This window comes from Gavia stellata, chromosome 13, assembly GCF_030936135.1.
Source record: "Gavia stellata isolate bGavSte3 chromosome 13, bGavSte3.hap2, whole genome shotgun sequence".
Classification (NCBI taxonomy): domain Eukaryota; kingdom Metazoa; phylum Chordata; class Aves; order Gaviiformes; family Gaviidae; genus Gavia; species Gavia stellata.
The window spans coordinates 17687237-17711151 of record NC_082606.1 but is presented as its reverse complement, the minus strand read 5'-3'; the positions used below and the strand labels follow the sequence as shown (position 1 = coordinate 17711151).

General features: G+C 49.8%; 1 protein-coding gene across 2 annotated transcripts in view; it reads right to left on the bottom strand.

Moving 5' to 3' along the window:
- Positions 1–6416: 6416 nt before the first annotated feature.
- The window catches only part of ST8SIA2 (ST8 alpha-N-acetyl-neuraminide alpha-2,8-sialyltransferase 2), a 30475-nt gene continuing 12976 nt past the window's right edge, over positions 6417–23915 (bottom strand). Inside the window, exons 2-6 of one of the 2 annotated variants that reach the window (XM_059824034.1) lie at positions 21769–21831; positions 19647–19775; positions 18858–19115; positions 16234–16527; positions 6417–6702 (exon numbers count right to left, since the gene is read on the bottom strand). In XM_059824034.1, coding sequence (XP_059680017.1) covers positions 6417–6702; positions 16234–16527; positions 18858–19115; positions 19647–19775; positions 21769–21831 — 1030 coding nt within the window. The remainder of the gene's footprint in view (positions 6703–16233; positions 16528–18857; positions 19116–19646; positions 19776–21768; positions 21832–23915) is intronic. The other variant, XM_059824035.1, reaches the window with a different exon arrangement.

Here is a 23915-nt window from a genome sequence, read left to right as displayed (position 1 = left end):
AGTGCTTCATCAGCCCTCGCTGGAGGAATTTCTCCAGGCAACCAAACCAGCAAATAGCTGTGTGGATTTCACAACGCCTGGGAGGTTTTGTTTGCTGGAGGCACAGGATTGATATCAGATGGCCTGCCACCATTTCAGCGTAGAGGGACTTAACTTTTATTGCCGGCCGCACTCTTCTGGCAGCGCTGGCAGGTTTGTTCTGGCCAGGCACTTTTGGGGGGGACAACACCCCCGGCTGCTTGTCGGTGTTCAGGGACACTGTTTGCCCTGGTGCCTAATCCTTGCTCAAACTCTGTGTTTTTCTCATTGATAACAATGCAACAGATACAGCTCGGTCCTGTTTTGAGAACACGAGCAGTGAATTCAGTGCCCGCACTGTGCAATCTTAAAGGAGATTGGTATCGCCTTTAAGATGGCATCTCCCCAGCCATCCCGGGGGTGCGCAGGGTGAACGCCCTCCTCCTGCCCTGTGTCTTTTTTAGGGGGTTGGAGATGGCTGCTGCTGGCTGGGTGCTGGGGATTCCTACGCTAACCAAGAGGGAGGGATTTCCATCCATGCTGTTCCTTCGTGTTTATTCTCAGTTCATGCACACGGTCGTGAGAGCATCCCGGTGGGAAGGGTTGGTGGGTGCTGAGTGTGATTCTTGTAGAAGTGCTTGTAGAATTGCTTGGAGATGATGTTAAGCAGCTAAACGCATCTGCCTTCAGCTGGACTGTGAATGTAATCGGCATGTGACGGCTTTGCTCATGCATCGGGGTAGGTTTGATGGAGCTGAACAGAGTTATTCCCAGCTGGAAAAGGCGCTTATTGCCGAATGCCTTGATGTTGCTAATACTGGGAGAGAAGTCCATCCTCTTGAGAGGATGATGATTTTTTTGGTTATCATTCAGACCTCTGTCCAAGGTCTGTCTTTGCATACATGGGTGACACGCAACTGTCTGGGATGGGGGGAAACAGGACATGTAGTCCATTCCCCGCTGGTGGTGGCCTCTTCGACCTGGAGCTTAAGCCGGGAGTGCTGTAGTATCCACAGGTAGGAGATGACCCAACGTGAGCTTGGACACAAACCATCCTGTGATGGTACTGGAGTCGCAGAGGAGACTTGCCAGCTCCTGGGTGCTCCGTTGTTTTCATAGGGAAAAATAAGATTAAGTAGAGGTGAAAAAAAGGAAAGCTAGAAAGCATTTGATGTGGTTAAAAGGGGACCCCAAAGAGAAATTCTGCTGTCTGGTGCCAAGGGCACCAGAGTAACATTTAGAGAGGAAAATATGTGTCAAGAAACCATTCATAAATGTGAGAAACCTAACAAGGAAAGCAACTAAAACACTGAAAGAGCTAAAAAATATGTGGTTTAACAAAGCATTACACTGGAGACCATAGTTGTGTGCCTGGTTTTACCTCCTGATGTTGAGGGGCACTCTGGAGCAAACCACTTCCCTCCTGTCCCCTGTGGGTCTCAAAGCTTTAAGCTTTAATTTCCATAGTTTCAAGCCTCTCTAGCACGAAATTGCATCAGTTAAATTTTTAGAAGGAGTGGTGGTCAAAAAATAACATCTATATATCAAGATCTGTAGATGGTGCAAGCTTTTTGAGAATATTTTGCACAAAATTAAAAATGAATTTGTGTTGGGATCAAATGAAACCATTTAAGTGAGGCTGACTGAAGCCCACAGTGTTCAGTGTTATTCCCAAGCAGTGACCAAAATGGAATGCAAAAATGAAAACAGTTTTTGTCACACTTTCAAAACAAAATATTGTGTCTTTCTGTTTTGTGAGACTGGTATCTCAAAAAAAAAAAAAAAAAAAAAGATGATTCAGTTGTTTCTTAGCACTAAAAAACCGCTCAGGCAGCTTGATAAAAATTGAAAAAAAATTTGTAATTTGATTTACAAAGACTATTTGCACTTTGCTCATTAGTTATCTGGGCTGTGACGGAAGCAGAGGATTGGTTATTGACCCTACCTCAAGCCACAGCTGATGAAGCGTTCAGGGGAAGGTGATGGTCCCTCCTCCATCCCTCTTGTTCGGCGGCTGGGAGGGATGTTGTGCCTCTGCCAGCCCTGCCCGGGCGAGGGGCTGGGGAGTGCGGGAGGCAGCCGGGGTCCTGCGCACTTCAGAGGAGCTGCTGCAACTCACCCAAGTCAGCTTTAAATAAGGCAGTGCAGGCATTAATTATAAAGGATCGTGGCAGCGCAGAGCCTGTGGACTCTGCAGCTTGACCAGAGGAGCCGTGGTCCGTGCCAGTAAAAGATATGGGCAAGATCTCCCCCAGGAGAGCAACAGCCACTATATATGTATATATACTTTTATGGAAGAACAAAAGTGCTGTGCTAGTGCATTCCTCCTCTGCACGGCTCTGCAGCACAAGCAGAGAGCAACGAGCGTGGCAAGAACTGAATTAAACTTCTTGTCTGAAGGATCCTTGTTCAGCCTGGACAGATCTGGAATGACAGGTTCGCTCCTCGAGCTTCATTCAACAGGGACCAAAATCACTGGAGTAATCAAGGGGAGAGGAAAACAGGAGAGAGTCTGCGCTCACCGCGATGCTCGGCAGTGTCGGAGGGTGCGGTGAGGTTTCATGGCTGTTAGCCCAGGGACACAAAGAAGCATGTGGCAGATCTGAAGGCTGGGATGTAACCGAGCGAACCGCGATTTAAAAGAAAAGCAATTCAGGCAGCTGTGCTTCTGGCTGTGGCTCAGCTGAGCAGGCAAGACGAGATGCTTACCCCCAAGCTATTGTAAAGGGAAAATGCACCAGAGGCACACAGCAAGGAAAAGGACATTAGGTTTGGTCAGAAGCACCCATTAGACTATTGCCCCAAAAAGCCACACTGGGAAACACAGCCCCAAACTCTGGGCTTAGCCGGGTGGAGACTCAAGTTTACCTCTGCTTTATAAATTCAGGTCACTTGTTACCATCCAAAGGCCTTTTGGCACAAATGTGTCTAACCCATGAGCGGGAGCTCCCCATCCCAGAGCCACCAGCAATACCAGTTTGGGCTGGCCACACTGCTGGAGGGAGCAGTGGGATGGAGGAGTGAAGACCAAAGGGAGCTGCCGCTGCCGTTGAGGGCAGTTAAGTACATTCACAGTGCAACACATGCACCTGCATCCCTGCCTGAATAGCATCAATACTCTTTTTTTTGTTTCACTCTTGATGACAGGAGAGCCTTAATTGGGCATGAAGAAATTAATCAAGCAGCAGCCTGGTGCGGCTGGTGGGTCCCCATAGCATCTGGCAGCTGCCGTGCTGCAGCCCCGCGGCTGCTCGACGGCTGGCGGCTGCCCCAAAATAGCCCATATAGCATCCACCTACTGCAAGCACCGCTGCTCCTGGTGCAGAGCAGAAGGTGAACCCAAAACTCTGCTCCCACTGCTCATGAACAGCACATGGGCTTTACAGCTTGCCGAGTTGCAGGGACTGGGGCTTGGTGGAAGTAGGTCCCAGCTACTTGCTGGAAACAGAGATGATAAAGTGTGTTTTCATCGTGGTATTCAGCTTACCAACGAGTGCAGCACATGATGGACAACCTTGAATGTGCCCTGGGAACCACCTCAAAGTGGCACCACTCTGAGGAGGAGCCGCTCAGATAACCAGACTGGAGGACTTGACACAGCCTGCTAAAGCAAAGGGAGATTTCTACATGGTTTTTTTGTGCATATAAACTCAGCAGGGACCAACCCACATGGCAGCGAGGTGAAATGGAAGCTCAGTCATTGATTTCAACAGCTGCAGGGTCTTGATTTAACGTATTGTTAAAACAGGGGTGAGCATCACCCATTCTGGGAATAGAAACATCACCAGAAATTTCACCCCCCTGAATAATTTGCCTGTAACTTGCCTGTGCTTTGATCCAGAAGCTGCTTCAAGGGCACCAGAAATCTCTTCTCCCATCCCTTTTTCACCCCCCCCAGAACACCCCCCTTGTGATGCTCTTAGGTTGAGCTCAGTAATCTCTGTAGGCACAGTGAGGACATGCTGGTGGCTTCTGATGTCCCCTTGGCAGAGCACTGACAGCCACCGCAGATGGGGCAAAGAAGCCCAGCCTTCCCCTCTCCTTCACTGGCAAAGAAGGTTACAGGGTGTCCCTATTTAACTGGCATGGCATTTTACGGTCTTGCCCTCCTTCTCAGCCTTCTAGTCAATGAAAAATTTAAAAAATAAAAATCCTGCACATTTATTTCATTTCTTGTATTTTTATTTAAAAAGAAGGTTTGCTAACAGCAATCAGTACCGTGGCCCAGGCCCCCCAATACAACAGCTGGCTTTAGCAGTCCCTGCAGCTTCATCCCTACTCTGTCCCTCCTCCACACCGGGGACAAACCAGGGAATTATCCAGCTTTAACAACCACTCCTGAATCGCGGGAAGCTCCTCGGGATTGCAGACTTCTTCCATCTTGCAGTTTTACTCTCCGTTTCCTCTATTTCAGGAAAACCCAGCAGCTTAAGCTGAGGTTCACAGCCAGGTTTAGCTTTATTGTGCAACTAAACTCAAGTAAAAATAATAATAAAAAAAGTGCCAGGTTTTAAGAAAATACATAAAAGAAATTATTTTCTGGAATTGGAAAGAAATATTCCCCCGGTGGCAGATTAGCTCACATTTATCCACTATAAAGTTGCTTATACCTTAATCTTAGGCATCTTCATCTGACACTAATTAGCAGGCTGGAGGCTCCTACGGGTACAGTAGCTTCTACGTCCCAAAACATGAAAGTGAGCTCTTCCTTTTACCACTCGAAGCACTCCGTTTTCAAAGCAACAATGTCAAGTATTTCAGCACCAAACTGTACACTTTTTAACTTAAAAACCACAGCAGTAGGAGGAGGCACAACGGTGATGATACCCAGCCACAAAAGCATTGCAGTGCGTGTCCGAGGCTTGCTGGTATAGTATTATTTGCTCTCCCACGAATTAAACCCAAACTGCACTCACTGAACCCGGACTCACCTGCATTTTGGCACTGAGCGCTAATTAGCAGACAAATAGAGTAGGCTACAGAAGCAGAAAATTAAACAGGCTAATCAGACCAATCTAGTTGTTTCACTCAACCCCCCCAAAATTTAGGAGAAAAGCAAACATGGTTATAAAAACTTCTTTATGTTTTGGGTTCTCTCTGAAAAAAAAAAACGGGCAAAGATCATTTCTTTGACGTTCATTACCAGGTAAGCACCCCATCAAGATCCATCTGACACCCTATCTAACTGTTCAGAGTAAGAGCTAATCAGAGCTTGAAAGAAAGGACAGAGCGGGACTTCAGGAATAGAGCACTGCATGCTGGTTCTTTGTGGAGAAAGTGAAAATAAATTATTTAGACTTGACAAAGTCCCTTGAAGTCCTGCGGTCTTTCTGCTTGGCTGGGTCTCAGGCCTATCACCAATATTTCAGCAGTTATTTTTGGAGGGGCAGAGAAGGCAGGCTGCTTAGCAGGTAGCATTTGGGAATTAAGAGCTAGATGTACTTATGGTTTTCAAGAGCCCTGACAGATGTTGAGTGTCTTCGACTGTGGCACAGCAAGACACTTAATACTAATGGTGCCAGTTTGCAGCAGCAAACCTCCTTCCTGCCACATTCCAGCATCTTTGCTCCTTGCTAAATTGCTCCTTAGGAAAGGAAGAGAAAATACACGCTCAGCATCCTCCTCACCGTCCGCCCGGCTCAATGCCAATGCACCCGTTCTCTGGAGGCCCTCACATCTCCTCTCCGAGCAAACGTCACCGGGATCAGCTTTGCACAGCCCCCCCCTCCTCTCCTGGAGATCAAGCTGCAGCCCGGGAGGCTTCTCCCTCGCCTCTCCGAAGGCTGCGCTCAGCCCGGTGCTCCATGTTTTGATGGATCTGTGCACGACTCTGCCGGGCACCGGTCCCTGCTAGGCAGGAGATGTGTCCCGCTCGGTGCTGCGGGCAGTCCCTCAGCTGTGAGAGCCGCCAACAAACCTTCCCTGCCCACCCCGCTCCCTGCCCCTTCCCCTCCCCGCCACGAGCACAGGGCCAAGAACGTGGCTCGCTGCAGAGCGCCAGCGCCGGCGTCCTTGGCCAAACAAACTAACTACCAACCTCGGACCAGTCACGACAAACGGCTTAACGTTTACCCATCACCTAACATACCCTCAAAAACCAAGGCTACCTTCACACCTTTCGGACGTAGGTTGAACGCCCTTCCGAGCCCAGCAAGCCCACGGCGAGGGGTCTTGCCCAGGCCAGTCACGCCAGATGCTTCCGCATCTCTCCTGCCCCTTCCTTGGTGAACACCAAACAGTTATAATACTCAGGTCAATATATATAGGTACCACGTATATATATTTGTGTCGCTGTTCTGCGCGTTAACAAAGACAACCAACCCCACCAGGCACCACTTGTCCTTTCCACCCCCTCCCCTTCCTCCCGTGGCTGTGCCGGAACGCGGCCGGGGACCACCCTACGTGGCCCCATCGCACTCCCCCACTGTCAGCTTCAAGGCTCCCTGCTGGTGCAGCGTCTTTAAGGCTTTGAACTCCAAGGGCATGGTGTGTGGGCTGGCCTGCGAGGTGTAGCCGTACTTCAGGCTGTCGTAGTAGTGGTACTTGACCGGATTCTGGTTCTGGTCCAGGGGAAAAGGCCAGAAGCCGTAGAGATAGATCTGGTTGCAGAATCGGGTGGCTAAGGTGTACATGAGGAGGCCGGTGGTGGGTCGCTTGATGTGCACCTTGTTCGTTAGCCAGTACCTGCAAAGGGAGAGTAGAGGAAAGCGTGTTATTCCCCCCCTCCCACAAAGCTCATGTCTTGCACATTTTCTCTCTCCAGCCTCTGGCTGAGATATATTGGTAATTCAAAGGGAGAGGTTTCTGACTAGCAGAAGAGTTCTCCATGCCAAGAAAAAGCCTCTCTAGGGATTACTTCATGAATAAGCATCCTCCTGCTCTCTGTCTGGCGGTTACATCACACTTGTTGCTATGGCATTGAAGCATCTCATGCCTCGGCAATCCTTTATGAAAAACAAATTGCTTGCAACAGTGGCCTTCAGTACTTCAGCCTACAATTATCTTCCAATCAACCTAGGAGATCAATACCACAGACCAAACCATCAAGTCAAGTAGACTCCAGCAACCCCTCAAAGGAGACACACTCTCACACACGCACGCTGATGATTTTCATTCATGAATGAAGATTTTCACTCTGACAGTAAACACAACAGGGCTGTAAAAATGTTTGCCTTGGAATAAAGGGTCACCAGGCTGAAAGAGCCAAAACACACTGCTGCGTTCCCATTACACCCAGCGACTGCTGCTGTGATCCCGGACCAAAATACATCACCATGCTCTGCAACATCAGTCCATGAGATACACGATATGGCATGCTGCAATATACAATATGCGATGCGGAGGTCAGCTGTGCTCGCTGCTGAAAAGCGCATTAGTTTTTATGAGGGATGGCAAAAAGAACAGGGGAAGGAGGCATTCTGTAGTGATGCACAAGCAGAAACGGTATCAGCAGTTGTATTTTGGGCTGCCGATAAAAGTTATTGCAGCATCGACATCCTGTAAGAAGACGTTTCCACCACCCAGTGTTTATTGCACAGGCAACTTATCTGGCTTGCTCAGCAGAAAAATACTGTCAGAGGAGCAAAATCAGAAAGCAAAAGGTTTGGGGGAGGTAGAAGATGTCCCCCCCGGGTGCGCTCCCTCCTCCCTCAGCATGTCTGATGCCGGTGCTGCCCCACAGCAGGCAGGGATGGTGCAGGCAGCGCAGCCCGCCGTGTCGCAGCCTGTTCAAGCCCTCGGATCACTTTTAACAGATATTTCAAAGGGCCTGAGTTCAGGTGAGTGACTGGCAGAGCTTTGGATAAAAAGCATGAGGAAGCAGAGCAAAGCACGTGGCATTTCTGTGCTCTCACCCAGAGTTTTGGGATCCTGAGCTGGGTCCCGCTGTCACATGCGGAGCCACGGGAAGTGTCTTGCTCCTCATTCGCACTTTCTGCCGGGCTCCTGAGAATCTGGTGCTCAGACAGTGGGAACCCTTGGGACAGCTGAGCCTTAATCCTGCAAATTAGCTTTTCACGAAAGCCATTAAAATTTAGCAACCAAGGCACAAAACGTACTTGCTTGTTCTCAGCCAGATAAGTGAAAAATTGACTTTTCTGGTGAATCAAATTCTGGAAGCAGAGCGACCGCCTCGGCGTGTGCAGGGAGGGCATGGCAGGGTTTTCTGGTGGCCCGCACCCCAGGAGTGTCCAAGTGCCTGGAGCTTTAGCAAAAGACAAGTACGACGTTTTGGGGAGGTCCTCCTTGCCTGCCTTGTCTCCTTGGCATCCAGCATGAAAAAGGAGCAAGAAACTGGGGGAAAACTGGTGAGAACCAGCATCTCGAAGGCACAGCATGAACATTTTTGGGCTTGCCTGGCCATATGGGTTGCACTACGGGGACACAGCGAAGCTCGCTGCGGTGCCAAGGCACTCTTCTCCCACAGGTAGCCATAAACCAGCCTCCTTGATGAGTTTACGGGTAAGCACATTAGACTCCTGGTGCGCACAGAGAAATGGGAGATTATCACAACCATTTAACACTGTGAATTAGGGTATCCTCCTGCAGCAGGGAAACTCCCTGGGGAAGAACTGTAAAGCCACGTTAACCTGCTGGCTTTGGGGGAAGACAACTGTCTGGGTTTGTCTTGCAGCTGCTTTAGCCTTAAAACTCTCCTTTTATCAATTTAGCAGCTGGACCACAGAAGGATACTGGTGACCTTACGCCTGCCGAAAATACTAACTTTCGGGTTTTGCTGAGAGGCTGTAAAAACTATGAATGTACAACGACCTTGACAGCATGATGAAGTGACCCTTGCACATGGGTACAGGACATTCATGTGACCACCAATGTTTCAAGCGTATTGACGATGACAAAAATGACCTGGGTCGAACACAGAAGTGCCCTACAGAAGCACGCCGTCCTCTGCAACCCAGCACGCAGGACCAGCCTTACCAAGACCAACAAGCGTGCGCAACCAGTACCCAAAAGCAGCCCTGCCAAAACCAGCCCGGCGTGTCCACCTCAGCACACGCAGCTAGTGAGCACTCACTCAATAATATCGGGGTAGGGAACGATGACAATTCAGTTTCTTATAATAAAAATTAAAAACCTGGCTCTTTTATCTGTATTTCCCTCTATTGCAGGCATGGCATTGCGAAAATCAGAAGGATGACAAACCTCGCTCCTACAGCTTCATAAATTCTCGCTGCTGGCTGCAATTTTGGGAGGGGGTGATGGACTCCAGGCTGTCCCAGACCACCCACACAGATGACATACCTAATATATAACGCCCAAACCATAACATAGGCCATGCCACAGCGCTTGCAATTTGTTTCCTGGACAGTGAAGGTGGGAAATCCTCTAGTGAGGTCTGGGGAATACTTTTTAATGACGGGTTTGTGATGGGAGAGCGCGAGCTATACAGGAAGATCTCCCTCTTATCTCTCCCACCACTGGCCAACTGAGACAGCGGCCACTTTCCTGGTGCAGGCGAGAACAGCTGGGGATGGAAATAAAACCTAATTAATTCTGCAAATCCAAATGAGGTTGTCTGGGCGCACATGGGATGCTGTGTCAACAGCGCACCTTTAATATGTGAGGTCCGGGATTTTAATTAGGAGGAAAGATAATCTTGAAGCAGGCAGTAATTATTTTTCAAATTGGCTACACCAATCACCATAACTATTAACTGCAACATTTTATGGAAAGAGACAGCAATTAAAAGAGAAGAGCAAAGAGCAGTCCTGAAACCCAATACCTCCTTTCTCAGAGCCATTCTCACAGTGTGGACCTCCTTCAAAAGCTGGTGCTGTGTCGTTGCTGTAAATAAACCCTCAGAGGTGGAACAGCTACAGAGATAGGCTGGCGCCTGCGCAGGATGCAGCTACGAACAGGAACTGTGATGCTGCCAGGCAAAAATTGTCCGAGACAGCTCTTGTTTCGGATCATGATGGTGACAGATGGAAAATGCCACCAGATCTTCAAGGCCATCTTTTGTAAGGAGGCAGCCTAGACACAAGCCCTGCCACCTATTTGAACTAATACTCGATGGTAGCCAAGCACAGAGGCTTCAAGAAGAGCAGCTCAGAAAGTCTTGTCCTAGCTGGTAGGTGGTTCTGGTTGCTCCTCAGCAACATCAATTTTCCAAAAGGTTTCCAAGAAATTTAAGAAGTCTCCTAAGCAGAACCGCATAGCACTGCTGCCGGCTGCTTGACCATCGGTGCATGCCTCCTGCCAGGGGACTGCACTGCACCCACAGGGGAAGCGACTGCTGTATTTGGACCTTAAAACCCAGTGGAAATCCTTCAGGAGACAAAACACTCTGAAACCGCCCTTAGAAAGCCGCAGCTCCCACCCGAGCCAGTGAAGGTGGCAGCCTCCACATCGCACATCTGGAGCACGCACCCCACCACGCTGACAGCACTCGTCCTCCCCTGGCATCACCGAATTCAGGGAGCAGAGCCTGGCTTTGATTTGGGCTGAAACGCTGCATGCAAAACTCCTTCCTGCAGGCAGTGTTTGAGGACTGCTAGCGAGGGCAGGGTCCTGCTCTGGGCTTACCCATCACCTCCTGATGTGTCTGAGAAAACCCTAAAGTCACTTGGACTCTCCACCAGGTAAGGGTTAACCTGCAGGACAAAATGAACAGAAAATCCATTGCCCTGATGAAATGAATAAAAAAACTCAGGTCAATGAAGAAATCAAGTTTCAGCAGTATCAACTGCATTATTTAGTGATACAAATCAGAATAGCTGAAATAACGCAATTTCAGAGCCTTTTAAAACAGCTTATTCATAAAAGTGTGATACAAACACAAGCTGTTGTGGAGGTGCTAGTCCTTGACTGTCAGAAGCATATTATCAGTCTGCCACACACGTCCTGCTCCCATTAATACTCATGAAAAACCAGCTACAGATAATCGGAGCGAGTGCCCCGACAGTGCTCCGCACTCACGTTCGTGCAGGCGAGGACAGGACCTGCCGGTGCTGGCAGGGCACAGCACGTATCCCGGCTGCTGGGTGGATGGAGATGTGCTGGAGCCCAGGGAGCAACTGCTATCCCCCATCCAGCTTCTCCCAGCCCTCTTCTGTCCATGTATCCAGTCTCCTCTGTCACCACCAAAATAGCTGAGCGCCATGTACAGGGATGAGTTCTGTGCTGGATGGGTAGGAATGGGCAGGTCCCCATCCAGATTAACGCTAACGCTGACTCCAAAAGCTGGATCTGGAGTCAGAGTTGGGCTTTATCCCCAGGCTAGGCAAAGCCCAGACACCAAATCAAGCCTCTGTATCCAGACTGGATCTGTACCGTGTAGCTCGGGTCTGGTTTTGGTGACTTGGCGCAAGCAAATCAACACTAAGACACGGATAAATAACTCTTTTCTGCCCAGATCTTAAGCTCTGCGATGCCCTTTCAAACACACATGGTACTCAACACCCACAAGTTAAAGCATTTCCAAACAGACAGAAGAAGAGGAAAGCAACTGGGAAGAGGATTACCCTATTTCTTTCCCCTTTCCTTCCCATGTCCCTCCCCTTCTTCTGACAAAGAAAAGACTAAATCTTCCTGATTAACCGGAACAAATTAACTGTCTTGGGGTCCCAGTGCAGACGCACCACAGCTCGGGTACAATGTGCCTTAAGTGCAGAAGGGGTGAGGATAATTGCTCACACAGGGATTTATTTGTGGGATATCCACTGATCTAACCCACACGTGGCTTTACGGGGCATTTGCAGTCCCCCACATCCTACCCCAGTCACATCTTGTGAATGGCTACCTGTGCACGTGTGTCCTGCATGTCTACAAGCAAGGCAAGGCTGTTGGAAAGGATGCGGCATAACCAGGATGCCAGGCGAGGAGGGATCAGGGGAGGGCTTCCACCATGGCTCACGGATGGGAAAGGCAGTGTCTGAGCAGCATTGTCCTGAAAAATCACCAAAGGCTTAGATGTTTGGGTGTGAGGACCCAGAGAGACATCTGAGGCAAAGATGAATCCACCTTATGCCCCACCAGGTTGCACTTCGGAAGATACATGGCAGAGCTGCACTATGCAAGCTACGGACCCTGAGCAAGGTGATCACTGTCTTGAAAAGCACACGTGAACTGTCACGGCTATTTGGATGTTAAACCTAACAGGAGACCTAGCCAAGGAGCTGGAAGATTTATTGATTTTTTTTTTTCCTTTCAAGAAGCTCTTAACAAAATCTTATGGGATTAGAATTGGTTACTGCCAAAAGACCCTCGTGATGGACACAGTGAGAAATGCTAGACTAGATTATACAAGGCAAAGTGAAACATGTCCACAAATTCTCCGCAAGGAGTGATAGTCAAACCTCCAGACACAATTATTTTCCCTTGCTTCCTGCATTTCATGTTATTTCTCTGACAAAAGCTGCTTGGCAATAGGGATTACAAGGCTTTCTGGAGACACTAACAGATGACTTATAAGGGGCTTGTTTGCTTCCCAGCCAGGAGATGAGCACTGCACTTGCCAGATGAATTGTTCAGGAGACATTTTATAGAATGGCTCCGAAGTGAGTCACGCGCCCCCGAAACGCATGGTACCGTCCCCATCCTCGCGAGCTGGCTCCCTGCCACGGCACAGCTTTCCTCCTCAGCCTTAGGTACTGACTTGGCTTCCTTCTGAGCTCCTCCATCGAAGTGCTGATGGCTCTCTCCCCTCCTGACGTGAAGATGGTGAGTTTAACCGTGTAAAATGAGCCTCCGCCCTACTGCATAGATTATCTAGAATCATCAACACAAAAACGATCAGCAAACATTTAAGGCACCCTCACAGCTAGGAAGGTGATGTCTCAAATGATGCTGTTAAGTAAAAAGCATTTGGTTTTGTTGTCCTTATCTCAGCAACGTACACTCTACAAATGCCCCAAATGCACTGAAAATTATAGGAAAAGATGCTCAATTGCCACTGAAATGCATTCTGCTCTGGGGGAAAGCAGAGCAGGACAATAAATACTGCAGTTCAAGGAGGAGTCAGGAACTCACAAATGTATTTCACTGGTAGTGAAGGAAGAAGAGAAAAGGCAAAGCTTTTGTAGCCGAATTGAAGTTGGCTGAGAAGTTAGCCCTTGTAGAAAGTGCTATACCTCAAAAAAAAAAGAAAAATATAAAAGACTGTCTTGGCTGAAAGACTTCCCCCATTTCTTTGTGATTTCCAAATCAACTTAGGACAGATGATAAAGGGTACCTTTATCCAGCAAAGGAGAAGATGGGACATCTCTGCAACTGCAGCCCACTGCAGCACAGAGGGATGTTCTGTGGGGCTTTGTGGATTATTGATTCTCTGCTGCATGCCACTTGCCACAAAATGTATTTGTTTGACAAATCTCTGATCTGTCAAAGAAAAAGTGTAATGCTACAAACAGGCATGTTCTGCAGAGAGAGCTGGAGAGACAGAGGAAGTCGTTGGAGACCATATCCCTGTAACAGCAAGGAGCTCCTAAGCAAAAAAAATAGGATGATTGTAGGAATTAGACAGTATCATGGAAGATGAGTAAGTAAATGCCTAGTGATTCTGGTCAATTTGACCAGAGAAAAGACTCCTTCTTCATACCAAACTACATCATATCCATTACCCTGAGCAGATGTTCAAGACAACCCTATAGGTACTTGACAGACTTCCTATCTAGCACAGCATCAAGAGCATCACCATGCTCCCCTGCCCCTCAGCTGTGGCCAGTTCATTCAGTACTGCCTGAATCACTCTTAAATCCATCCAAGTCCAAATCTGAGGAGGCTGCACCAAGGAAAGGGTTAACATTGCCTCCAGCCTTCCCCCAGAACAGCACAGCCCTTTGCCCCCCAGCCCTGGGTGGTCCCTCTGCACGGCTCCTTGGCCAGGCCACAACACACTGGGTAGGGGTTGAAGTGCTCCCATCAGTTCTGGCTTTTTGAGGGGGCTGCAGTTCTAATTGTATTAATCTTTAACTAGTAGACATCCTTGTTTTCCTGCTGATAAGTGTGAGAGCAGGAGGGCAGGTGAGGCAGCAGCTCCCTTGGCTTAGAGGGCAAACCCTGATCAGGGTTAGCACTGGCTTCTGCAGTTATAATTGAATTAGTGCTGCCTCAGTGCAGCCATGACCCACCTTTCCCTATTGTCCCACAGCACAGTGACCAGCCCAAAGCACAGGATCGAGGTCTTGGCTGTAGCTCAGACTGGATACTTAGAGCCTGTCATCAGCATCAGCCAGCATCCGACCACATGCTGGTACCGTATCCATCCCAGACACTCACCAACACTGGCTACTTCACTCGCTCGCTGGTCTGACTGGTTGCATGCCTCTGAGCCCCAGTAGGTTTTCAGAAGCCCAAACCCACGTTCCTTGCACGGGAGCCCATTAAAACCCAAGGGGACACTAACACATGCAAAAGGATGACACTACTCCAAGCCATGGGGGGAGAGGGGTGCATCACTCCATGCACCGAGAGACAGTGCTGAACCCTTGGGTTTGTCTCAAAATCCCTGCATCCCCTCCAGCCAGGCAGGACCTGCCAGCCAGCGGTGATGGTTCCAACACTGCCCCGTGGGAGATGCACAGGGACAATCGGAGTGCCAGCCAGCCTGCCTGGACCGCAGGGTTGCAGCACAGGAGGGCCAGGAAGGTGCCATGAGTTGGAAGATAATCTCAGCAGCAGAGCTTATCAAGGCATCCTCCTCTTCTCCCGTGGGAAAGCAATGCCCAGCCCTTGCCAATCCCTCCGCAAAGCTTCCTACGGGAAGTTTCTGGCACCGTGAATGGTTGCCAGCACAGGATTAGCAGCCTGTTGATTTAAAGGGCTTATTACAGGAGCTTAATTCTATTTTGACAGATGAAAGTAAGTCAATTACAGCTAGAAATAGCTCAGAATTTGGGTTGTTTTCCTCCCCCCCCCCTCGTCTGGGAGTTGTGGTATCGTTTCCTTCCCTTTCTTTACCTCAAAGCCAGCTTTTTCTGTAAGATGCCTCTCCGGCCCAGGGGAAGCCTCAAAACACAGGCACTTGGGGCAGACATGGTTCTTCTTGCCCGTTACTGCTGCCTGCAATGCACCGCAGCACCAGAGCCTCCACTCCTGCCAGCCTGCCTGTGGAGCCACCCTTCACAGCCCTCTCCCCAGAGCACCCCCTTAGGCTTGCTCTTGTGAGAAATGACCCCAAAATCTGTCCCGTGCCCACCCCCTGCACTGACAGAGTGGGACAGAGCAACACCCAGCAGGGACCAACTGACCAGAACAGCTCAGGCTCAAAGGTGTGGGAAGAAGTGCTCGAAGCGATCAAGAAACATTGCTGCTGAGGCTTAGAGGTGGGAGCACCAGCTACATGAGTGAATTCCCATCCCAGGAGATCAACAGACTCTGGTCAGGATCTGAGAGGACAACTACTGCTACTAAGCCATATCCAGCATAAGCCACTGCCTGCCTAGACTCCCTGAATGCCTAATGAATCAGGAGTCTCCGAGGAGAAATAAAGCAAGAGAGCAAGAACCTACCCCATCCCCAACCTATTTACATGGAAGTCTCATCCCTGGAGCTCTCTTTGTTTTATAACCTCCCCATCCCCACCACACTTGTGTCTTGCACATGCCTGAAGTTGCAATAAAGGAGCAAAAAGACCCCTTCATTCTCTCCCAATAAATCCATTCACCACCACCCTGCCCTATTTATCTGACCAGCAGGATCAGACCGTGTCAGCCCCTTCCCTGGGCTGGTCATTTAAGATGAGCAGTGCAATTAGTACCATTACAGGAGCATCCAGGCTACTCATGAACAGCCTTGGTCCACCACCAAGCCCATCCAGGCTGCCATGAGCTCCCTGACCTGAAGAGCTGTGCTAGATTGCATGTGTCACTCAAGTACAAGGTGACAAATCTTGTCACTAGCTCAGCAAACCACAACACACATACACATTTCTCCAAGAAAAGCCCTAACTGTAGGTTGGGGAGTTATCACGGTGACACCCAGGCTTACAGCCAGCAAAGTGCTGGAAGACTTGGTCTCACTATTGCAAGGCTAAAAGAGCTCACACTCAAAGAACACAGCAGGGAGCCCCTGCTTGTGAGGTGGTCTTCAGTTCTCATCTAGGGACCAGCCACCACCCGTTGAGTCCTCCTCAACAGAGGAAAAAAAACCAGAAAGAAACAGCTCGCGCCGTTTGCCTCCAGCACAAACCCATCGATCGCTCTCCAGCTCAGGAAGCTCACGAAATCCTGTCTCTGAGCACACCAGAAATGCTCTCACCCTCTGACAGCGTGCAGCAGGCGCAGCGAGGGGTAGGCAGTCCTGACGTTGATGTGATGCTTCAGGATGAGCTCGTTCACCCACTCCACCCGCTCCTTGCCACCCTTGGCCATGAACGCCGGGATCCAGAGGATGCTGCCGTTGAGGCTGTGGAGGCGTTGCAGCAGCTTCTCCCTCCAAGTCTCGTTCACCAGGTCCTCGAAGGCCCGTTGGATGACCGAGGGGTTCATAGTCACCAGGTCTGTCTTCATGCCCACATCCTGTGAGTACTCTTGGACAGGGGCCAGATTGCACCTGCAAAGGGAAACACTGAAGAGCCCTTTACAACGGACGTGAGAGAGGGCAGTGACAAACACGAGGGGTGATTGGTGCCAAAAACCGGGGCCAGTGACAGATGTGCCCATTCACCCTCGCTTTTGGGGGGAGGAGGAGGGAGAATGAGTCTCTGCAATAAATTAGAGAGGCTCTGACCTGGTAATGATGAGCCATCTTAATACCAGGTCACCATTCCTCAACATGCTGGCATGTGTGCACATATTCCTCTAGGGCAATGCTAATAACAGACATAACTTTGGTGTCTGGTGGGTGGGTTTGTACGGATTGGTATCTCTTCTGGTGCGGTTCAAAAATAACACGTAGCAACAAACCTCCTGTCTTTGCTGCCACGGCAGATTTGAAATGAAACGGCCTTTCCCACGCAAGGAAAGCACTCGCCTCTTAATTCTAGTTCTGCTGGGGTAATATTATCCCAAGTCCCTTTTCTCCTCCTGGTGAGTCTCTGCTAACAGCAGACCCAGTGGCACCAGCAGCGATAATGACACCAGTGGGAGGTGGATGCCAGGACATGGTCTCCACAGGGTTTGGCTGTCTGGAGGCTGTGACCTTCAAAAAACATCTCTTTCTGTAGCATTAATTGATGCCTCCTCTCAGGCTATGCATGTGGATATGGACACAGACGCTCCCCTGGGAGCTCCTATGCCACGAGCTCCTGTGTCACGCCAAGGATGAGGGCTGAGGGGCTGCGGGATAAACCATCAAGAAATCACCCTCATTATACAGTGGTTTCCTACAGCTCCTCGAGGGGGGATCTGTGGCCGTTAAGCTGTGTCTGTGCCATGCACATGGCGCTGGGTAAATGGCACTGGGGACCAGCTGATGGGGGGATGCAGAGAGATGCTCCCCCAGTGTGGTGAAAGCCAGAGTGTACCCGTGTGTTCCCACACTGCGTGCTCTCCTGCAGTGTTTTACAGTGAAGTTACAGTATTTAATGAGCAGGAATTGCATCCTAACCATCTGCCACGATAATCAGCCATTACTACTGTTTACCCTACTTTACAGATGGGAAAACTAAGGGAATGGTGTAAAGAAAATCCAGCTACTGGCATGTGGGGCCCTTCTGATCCACTCATCGCAGGACTAAAATCACTGAAAATAAACACTGGATCTGAAGAGCGAAGCTGTATCCTGGACACAGAGTCCATCACTGGCCACTGCCAACCCTGCTGAAAAGGCTGCCTGGATGGAGTAAACCTTCCTCAGCAAGATGCAGGCTCAAGTGGTGGCTCAGATAACCTACCATGGGAAGAGCCTGTCCACGCCAGACCTGCACTAGCAGACATGGCTGCGGAGAAGTCGCTCAAAATCCCAATCCTTACACCCAGAAAAGCTTTCCTCCTGCAACTTTGCTGCCTGACATGAAAGCCCTTCCCTAAACTTTGCCAGAACTGCAATAAGCAATTTTTCCCTTTGCTCACTCTGGTTACACTGAAGGATGCAAACGCTAACGCCCCGTCCCCCAGGAGAGGACGGAGCTGCTAGCAGCCAGGCAGGCTGGAGCAGCCGGGCTTGAGCGGGGGGCAGAGGTGACATTATCCTCGTTCCCATGTCACACTGGGGACTGCCTCTGTGAGCCGCTGATGAATTGGGCTGTCTTCATAATAGACTCACCAGAAAGCAAACGTCTGCACATACATAAATCATCAGCGGACTCCTACAGCCCCTCAGCTACCAGATGTAAATGGGTGTTGGGGATGGGAGGGCAGGCGCGCTCCTCCTCTCCACTTCAAGCATCTTCTGTAGCAAATTCGGTGTGTGCCCCACTGGGGGTCAGGATCTGCTGCTGCCGGTCCATGGGGCAGTGCATCTGCAGGGACATGGGCGCTGGGGATGGAGCGGTCAGAGGGGAGCGGCAGACGCGGGCGTGCACAGCTGTGGTGCCAGGGCACTGCGTGGTGCACCCGGTCCTTGAGGGCAGAACTGACTTGGGGAAGGATCGAGCTTGTGCCCTTGGCGAGCCCAGGACAGGGTTTGTGTGCAAGAGGGTAAGTATGTGGGAAAAGAGGAGTGAGTGCTTGGGTCTGGGGGTGCTGGGGGTTAATGGTGCCCTGGGGGGTTAACGGCGCAGCGAGAACACATGGGGTTCATTTGCAAGGACAGTGGGGGAGCACTTGGTGGGTGGTAGAAGAGTTCGCAGCAGGACGTTCGCATTGGTGAGCTCTGCGCACGCACACGGGGCTGCAAGGCTGCGCTGCACCACGTGGATTGGGACTCCAGCCCCTTTCCACCTCTCCGAACCCTCCCCAAACCCCGCCAGCCCCATCGCGTGGCAGGGCGTGGGCCCCTACCTTATCACGAAGCTGTGTGCGTCGATCTCGGGGCCGCAGCCGCTGCTGAGCAGGACCCCCGAGTTGCCCACGATGGCGCAGGTGGGGAACTGCTTCCCCTTGAGGGGTGAGGTACGGGGCAGCAGCTCGTACAGGTTCTGCGAGACGTTCATGGTGCTGTCCCTGTCAAAGACGTAGTGGATGACGTCCCCCGGCTTCAGCGTTCCCTTCAGCACCGAAATGTCCTTCTCTGCATCCAGGAACTTCAGGATCTGTTTCCTGAGGACAGGGAAGAAGACAGCCCTATCAGGTGATGTACAGAGATAATTCGGTCATACATAAGACAAACTTGCCTCCTGCCTGCCCTCGCTCCATGGCCAGTCCCAGCCGACTGATGCTTTCCAGGAACAGCTTTCAAACAGATATCTCCATCTTAACGCCTGTTCCTTCTCCACCCATCCCATCCCGGGGTAGGCTAGCACAGCCAGCCCACCATTAGTGGGGGGTCCCTGCATCATCCCCAGGGAGAGGGTCTCCTTCCCCACTCCGTGACCCACTGCCAGCGCACACTAATCCCGCTTGGCCTGGAAAACGGGGGCTCGAGTGCTCCTTGTTTTGTCGTTGCGAGGCCAGCTGGTTCAGCCAGGAATTCGTTTCCAAGAGATCGCTTACAGATATGAAGCCTAGCTCAGCAGGAGATAAGCCTTTTATTTCTTCCTTGACTTCTTCAGATGATATACAGAGGCAATTTGCCAGCTTGCACTGGAGAGGACCAAATCTGTCTCTTGTCCTATAGGTAATTACCAGTACCTGATCTTCAAAGAGAGTGTCTGGTTGTGTCTCCATTTGGATGAGGCTGGTTTAATGTTGTGCTTAATGCTTTCATTACTTCTGTCAACAACAGCTGGAGATGAAGAATCATTTATTACTACTTCAGCTCTAGAGAAAGGAAAGACAGGGAGAGGGAGAGAGACAGGACCCATTAGCATCCCGATGGCACTTCCAATCACTGTCTTCGGCTCTGGCTGCTGGAATTCAAACTTCATCAGAAAAGCAAAATTGTAGTTATTAGTTAAACAAGAACTGAAAGCCTGTTTGTATTCTGCTACACTCAAGCAGACAGACGCAAATCCTAAAATACCTGCTCGCTTACACGAACAGAGACCTACAGCCAGGCACAGCTCTACAGAAAACAATCTTACACATCGAACTGTTGAAATGCATGCACACAAAACGACAAGCAGGCGCTGCAAAGACAGGCTGGCAGACACACACTTGCAGACAAGACACCCCAGAGCCCCGGGGAGCCCCCAAAATTCATCGAGACGTTTCCTGGGTGGGCAGCCGAGGTTGCCGCCCTGCTGCCTCACGGTCGCACACGGGCACCCCAAAGCAGAGCCAGCTCAGCTCCCGCAGCGGGTTAAAATCCTCGTCAGAGAAGTGCAACCTTCACTTCATCCAAAGGAGAAATTAATTTAGCTGAGCTGTTGGGTGCTGCCTGTGAGACTGGGCTACGAGCATCCCATGCCGAACAGGGGGAGGCTGGCTCGCTGATAACTTTTCCTCTCGTTAGAAGAGAGCACGAGGATTTCAGCACCCGTATCGCCTGCTCCAGACTCAGAAATGAGCAGGGGGACGGGCAACAGGCAGATGCTGCGGTTTGGAGATGATCATTGGGAGACCCCGGCTTTTAATCCCTGCTCTAAGAAGCAAATCAGCCCCAGCGCTCCAGCGTCATTTACATCAAATGGCATGAATTAAGGGAGCCTCTGAATATTTGATTCCAGCCAGCCACCCTCCGAAGAGAATACCGAAGCATCTCATCAAGAAGCTGCGCATGCGTCTGCAGCCCCAAAAAAACCCTTCACACTTCAGAGCGCTCTGAAAAATACACAGTCAAAGCACTCGCTATCAGCTAAAGGGAATCTCCGCCTCCAGTGCAAAGGGCTTTTTCCAGCTGGAAATGGTTGGTAAATAAATACGTTTATGAAAAGCATGTAAACCCCAAGGGGGGAGAAGAGTGAGAGATGGGGCAGAGCTGGCGGCCCCGGCTCACGGACAACATCCAGCTCCCGGGAGCACACCTCCAGCCCAGGGAAGGAGCTCGTGAGGATGCACTGCGGCTCACACTATGTAATGTTTCAGAAAGGCAAGGAAATGAGTTTATAAATGCTGGCTGCCAGTGTCCTTGTGTGTGTTTGTACAGTACCTCTCCAGAGGCTGCCAGTCGAGGCTGCTGGATGTGTTTGCATCTTGCATTTTGCCATATCACCTCGTGTCTTGCAAAGCTTACTTATAAGGTGTCAAAAATCATAAAGGGAATAGGGTAAAGAAATCTTGGGAATAACTACAATTTTTTTTCATTTTGTCCATTTTCTATGTTTTGATCATTTGTGATGACATCATCACAGAATGACATCACCCTTCCTTTCTCAGATGGTGTCACTAAGCTTTGCAACCGTGTCACTTGGTAATGCTGGGCTGACATTAAATTATTATAAAAATAACACAGAGAGACACTGAATGAAGCTGCGATGCCATGAAATGACTCTGCAATGGAGCGACATTACTGAAGTGCGTTACGATAAAAGCGAATGAAGTTCTGATGTCAAAGACAGCGATTGCTCTTCTAATAGCACGTAGTAAAACTACGAAAATGGCAACTCTATCACTGACTTATTTTCACAATAAGTAACTCTCTCTTTCTCATTCTCTCAATCACTGCAACTTGCAGATCCTTGGTTATTTGCAAATGATTATTGCACTGAGCTGGAGGAAGGAGGGGGAGAAACGATTAAGAAAATGCAAAGCAGAAGTGAAAAGGAACAGATACATTTGCTAAATAAGAACAGCACTATCCAGCGAAGAGGAGAAGCAGATTAATAGCTGCCTTACAGCAAAAACAAATGAACACAAAATCTAATTTACAAACCTATTAGATTTGCTATGTAAGCTGTTCACAGCTGATCTGATTGTACCTCTGCCTCCAGAACTCCTGCAAGACAAAGGAAATGCATTATTTATAAACCCAGCTCCTCTTTGCCAAGCATTGTTCAACAGTCAAGAGATCCTGCTCTGAAGGGCTCCGAACGGAGACACTGCCGTGCCGTTCGCATCCCACCCCATCCAGAAGTGAGATGTCCCGATGCCTGTGAAGGGCTTTTCACATCCATCGTCATTGCTGCCCTACTGCGACCGTAAAATCATTCCGGCAAAAAAGCTCCTAACCAACCCAATTAATAATACCTGCGTGATCTAACCAGCCATCAAAGACATCTGGTCTCCGTCATCAAAGCAGCGTGCAGCCTACAGGTTGCATTAAATACATCTCTACTTTATTTTATGAGTCAGGTGTTAGCCGTGCATAGAGAAGGTCTCCTCCATCTCCAGGTTGCCAAGGGACTTCCCCTATCCTTCTCAGGTGGGGACTCAGCTGAATGATCTGGACAGAATTCCCACCGCTGTCTTCAGCCTGGGCTTTCAGTTGAGACCGCCCAACACCTCCATTTCATCCAGACCGAGCCACCAGCCTCCTGGGGGACTTGTGGAGAGCACGTCCTCCCAGTGCACCTTCTCCCGGCTCCCAGTCACCCAGGCCAGATCTGGGCCCTGTTCCAGCCCTCTCTGATCCCATGAGTGCCCTGAAGCCCCTTGTCCCCACCCTTGGTGTACCCTGGCTGAAGCTGTGAGGCCAAATCACCGCAGTCACTTGCGTGCTGGAGCTGAGACCTCAGGTGACAGCCTTGTCACTCCATTGGCCTGACACCACTGCACAAGGACGGGTGCCAGACCTGCCTGAGCAAGACCTGTGAGAACAGAGAGCCAAAGTCTCCAGCACCAGGCTCTAGACTGATGATGAAGAATAGGTGGGACCAAGCCCCTTCAGAAACCAATGCCACTCATATGACCTGTCAATCCTCAGTTAAAAATAAATACATACAAGTATTGGTCTCCATCTAGTTGGCTGCAGAGCCCCTTCTTCCTTTAGTTTGCTATTTTCTTGAGTTTGCTCTCAAAGAACCAGTCGCCCACTTTGCGATGCTCAGAGGGAGCTGGGCTCCTAGTCAGACACGTTTTAACTGCCACGTGCTCATTGCTCGGTTCTATTGTTTCCATTGCACAGATATCCAAATGAACACACTCATGAAGAGAACGAAATTCTCTTCCAGCAGAAATATTGTTACCTGGAAATAGACACCTTAATGAAAAGGTATCTCAGAAGCACGTATTTCTACCAGTCCTGAAAAAATCCCAAATGTATTAGACATAAATGAAAAAGAAATAGAGTGTGTGAACGTTTGTTGCCATCAAAAAAGATTTTCAGACTTGCGTGATGTGATGTAAATCCCTTTGTTAGGCTGAGCACAGCCCTCAGCACCGCATAACATCAAAGCCTTGGAAATGCCGTGACAGTTGTCCCTTCCCTCCCTCCTGCTGGAGACCATCTATGGCCAAGTCAGAGCGATTCTTGCTCCGACACTCTCCTCTTTCCTTTGACAAACCTGAGAATCAGCAAGCTGTTTCATTTTTTGGTGCATCAAGGAAACAGCAGGTCTAGCTTATTCCTAGAGCCTACTGGCATTTAACAAGCCTCTGCTTTAACGGGGTTCACTGCAGGGTGTGGGAGCAGACTGGATTAGTGTGCAAACCATGCATCCTTTCAGAGACGTCTCCTCTGAAGGAGCCTTCCAAATGGGATTCACACTCCTTCACACTTGCTGTAAGACAGATAGGGACTGGAATAAGGGCTTAGAAAAAGAAACGCTGCTCCCTGAATAAATGCTGGTTCACAATCTCTGCAAAAGAAAAAAAACAACAAAACAACCCAGAAATTAGGAAGTGGAGAAGACCTGTTAGCTCCCACCTCATCCATGTTTTGCATCTACAGCAGGGCTGATCCGAAGCATCACAACATATTATTCAAATGCATTTATCCAATCTAGCTTTACATGCCCCCAGCGACAGGTCTGTGCGTGTCTCCTCCTGAAATTAAGGCAGGCATCGGGGCTGGAGTTGCTGGACATGACGAAGACAAGCTGAGAGCACATCTCCCAGCTCGCTGCGTGCGGAGGTGGTGGG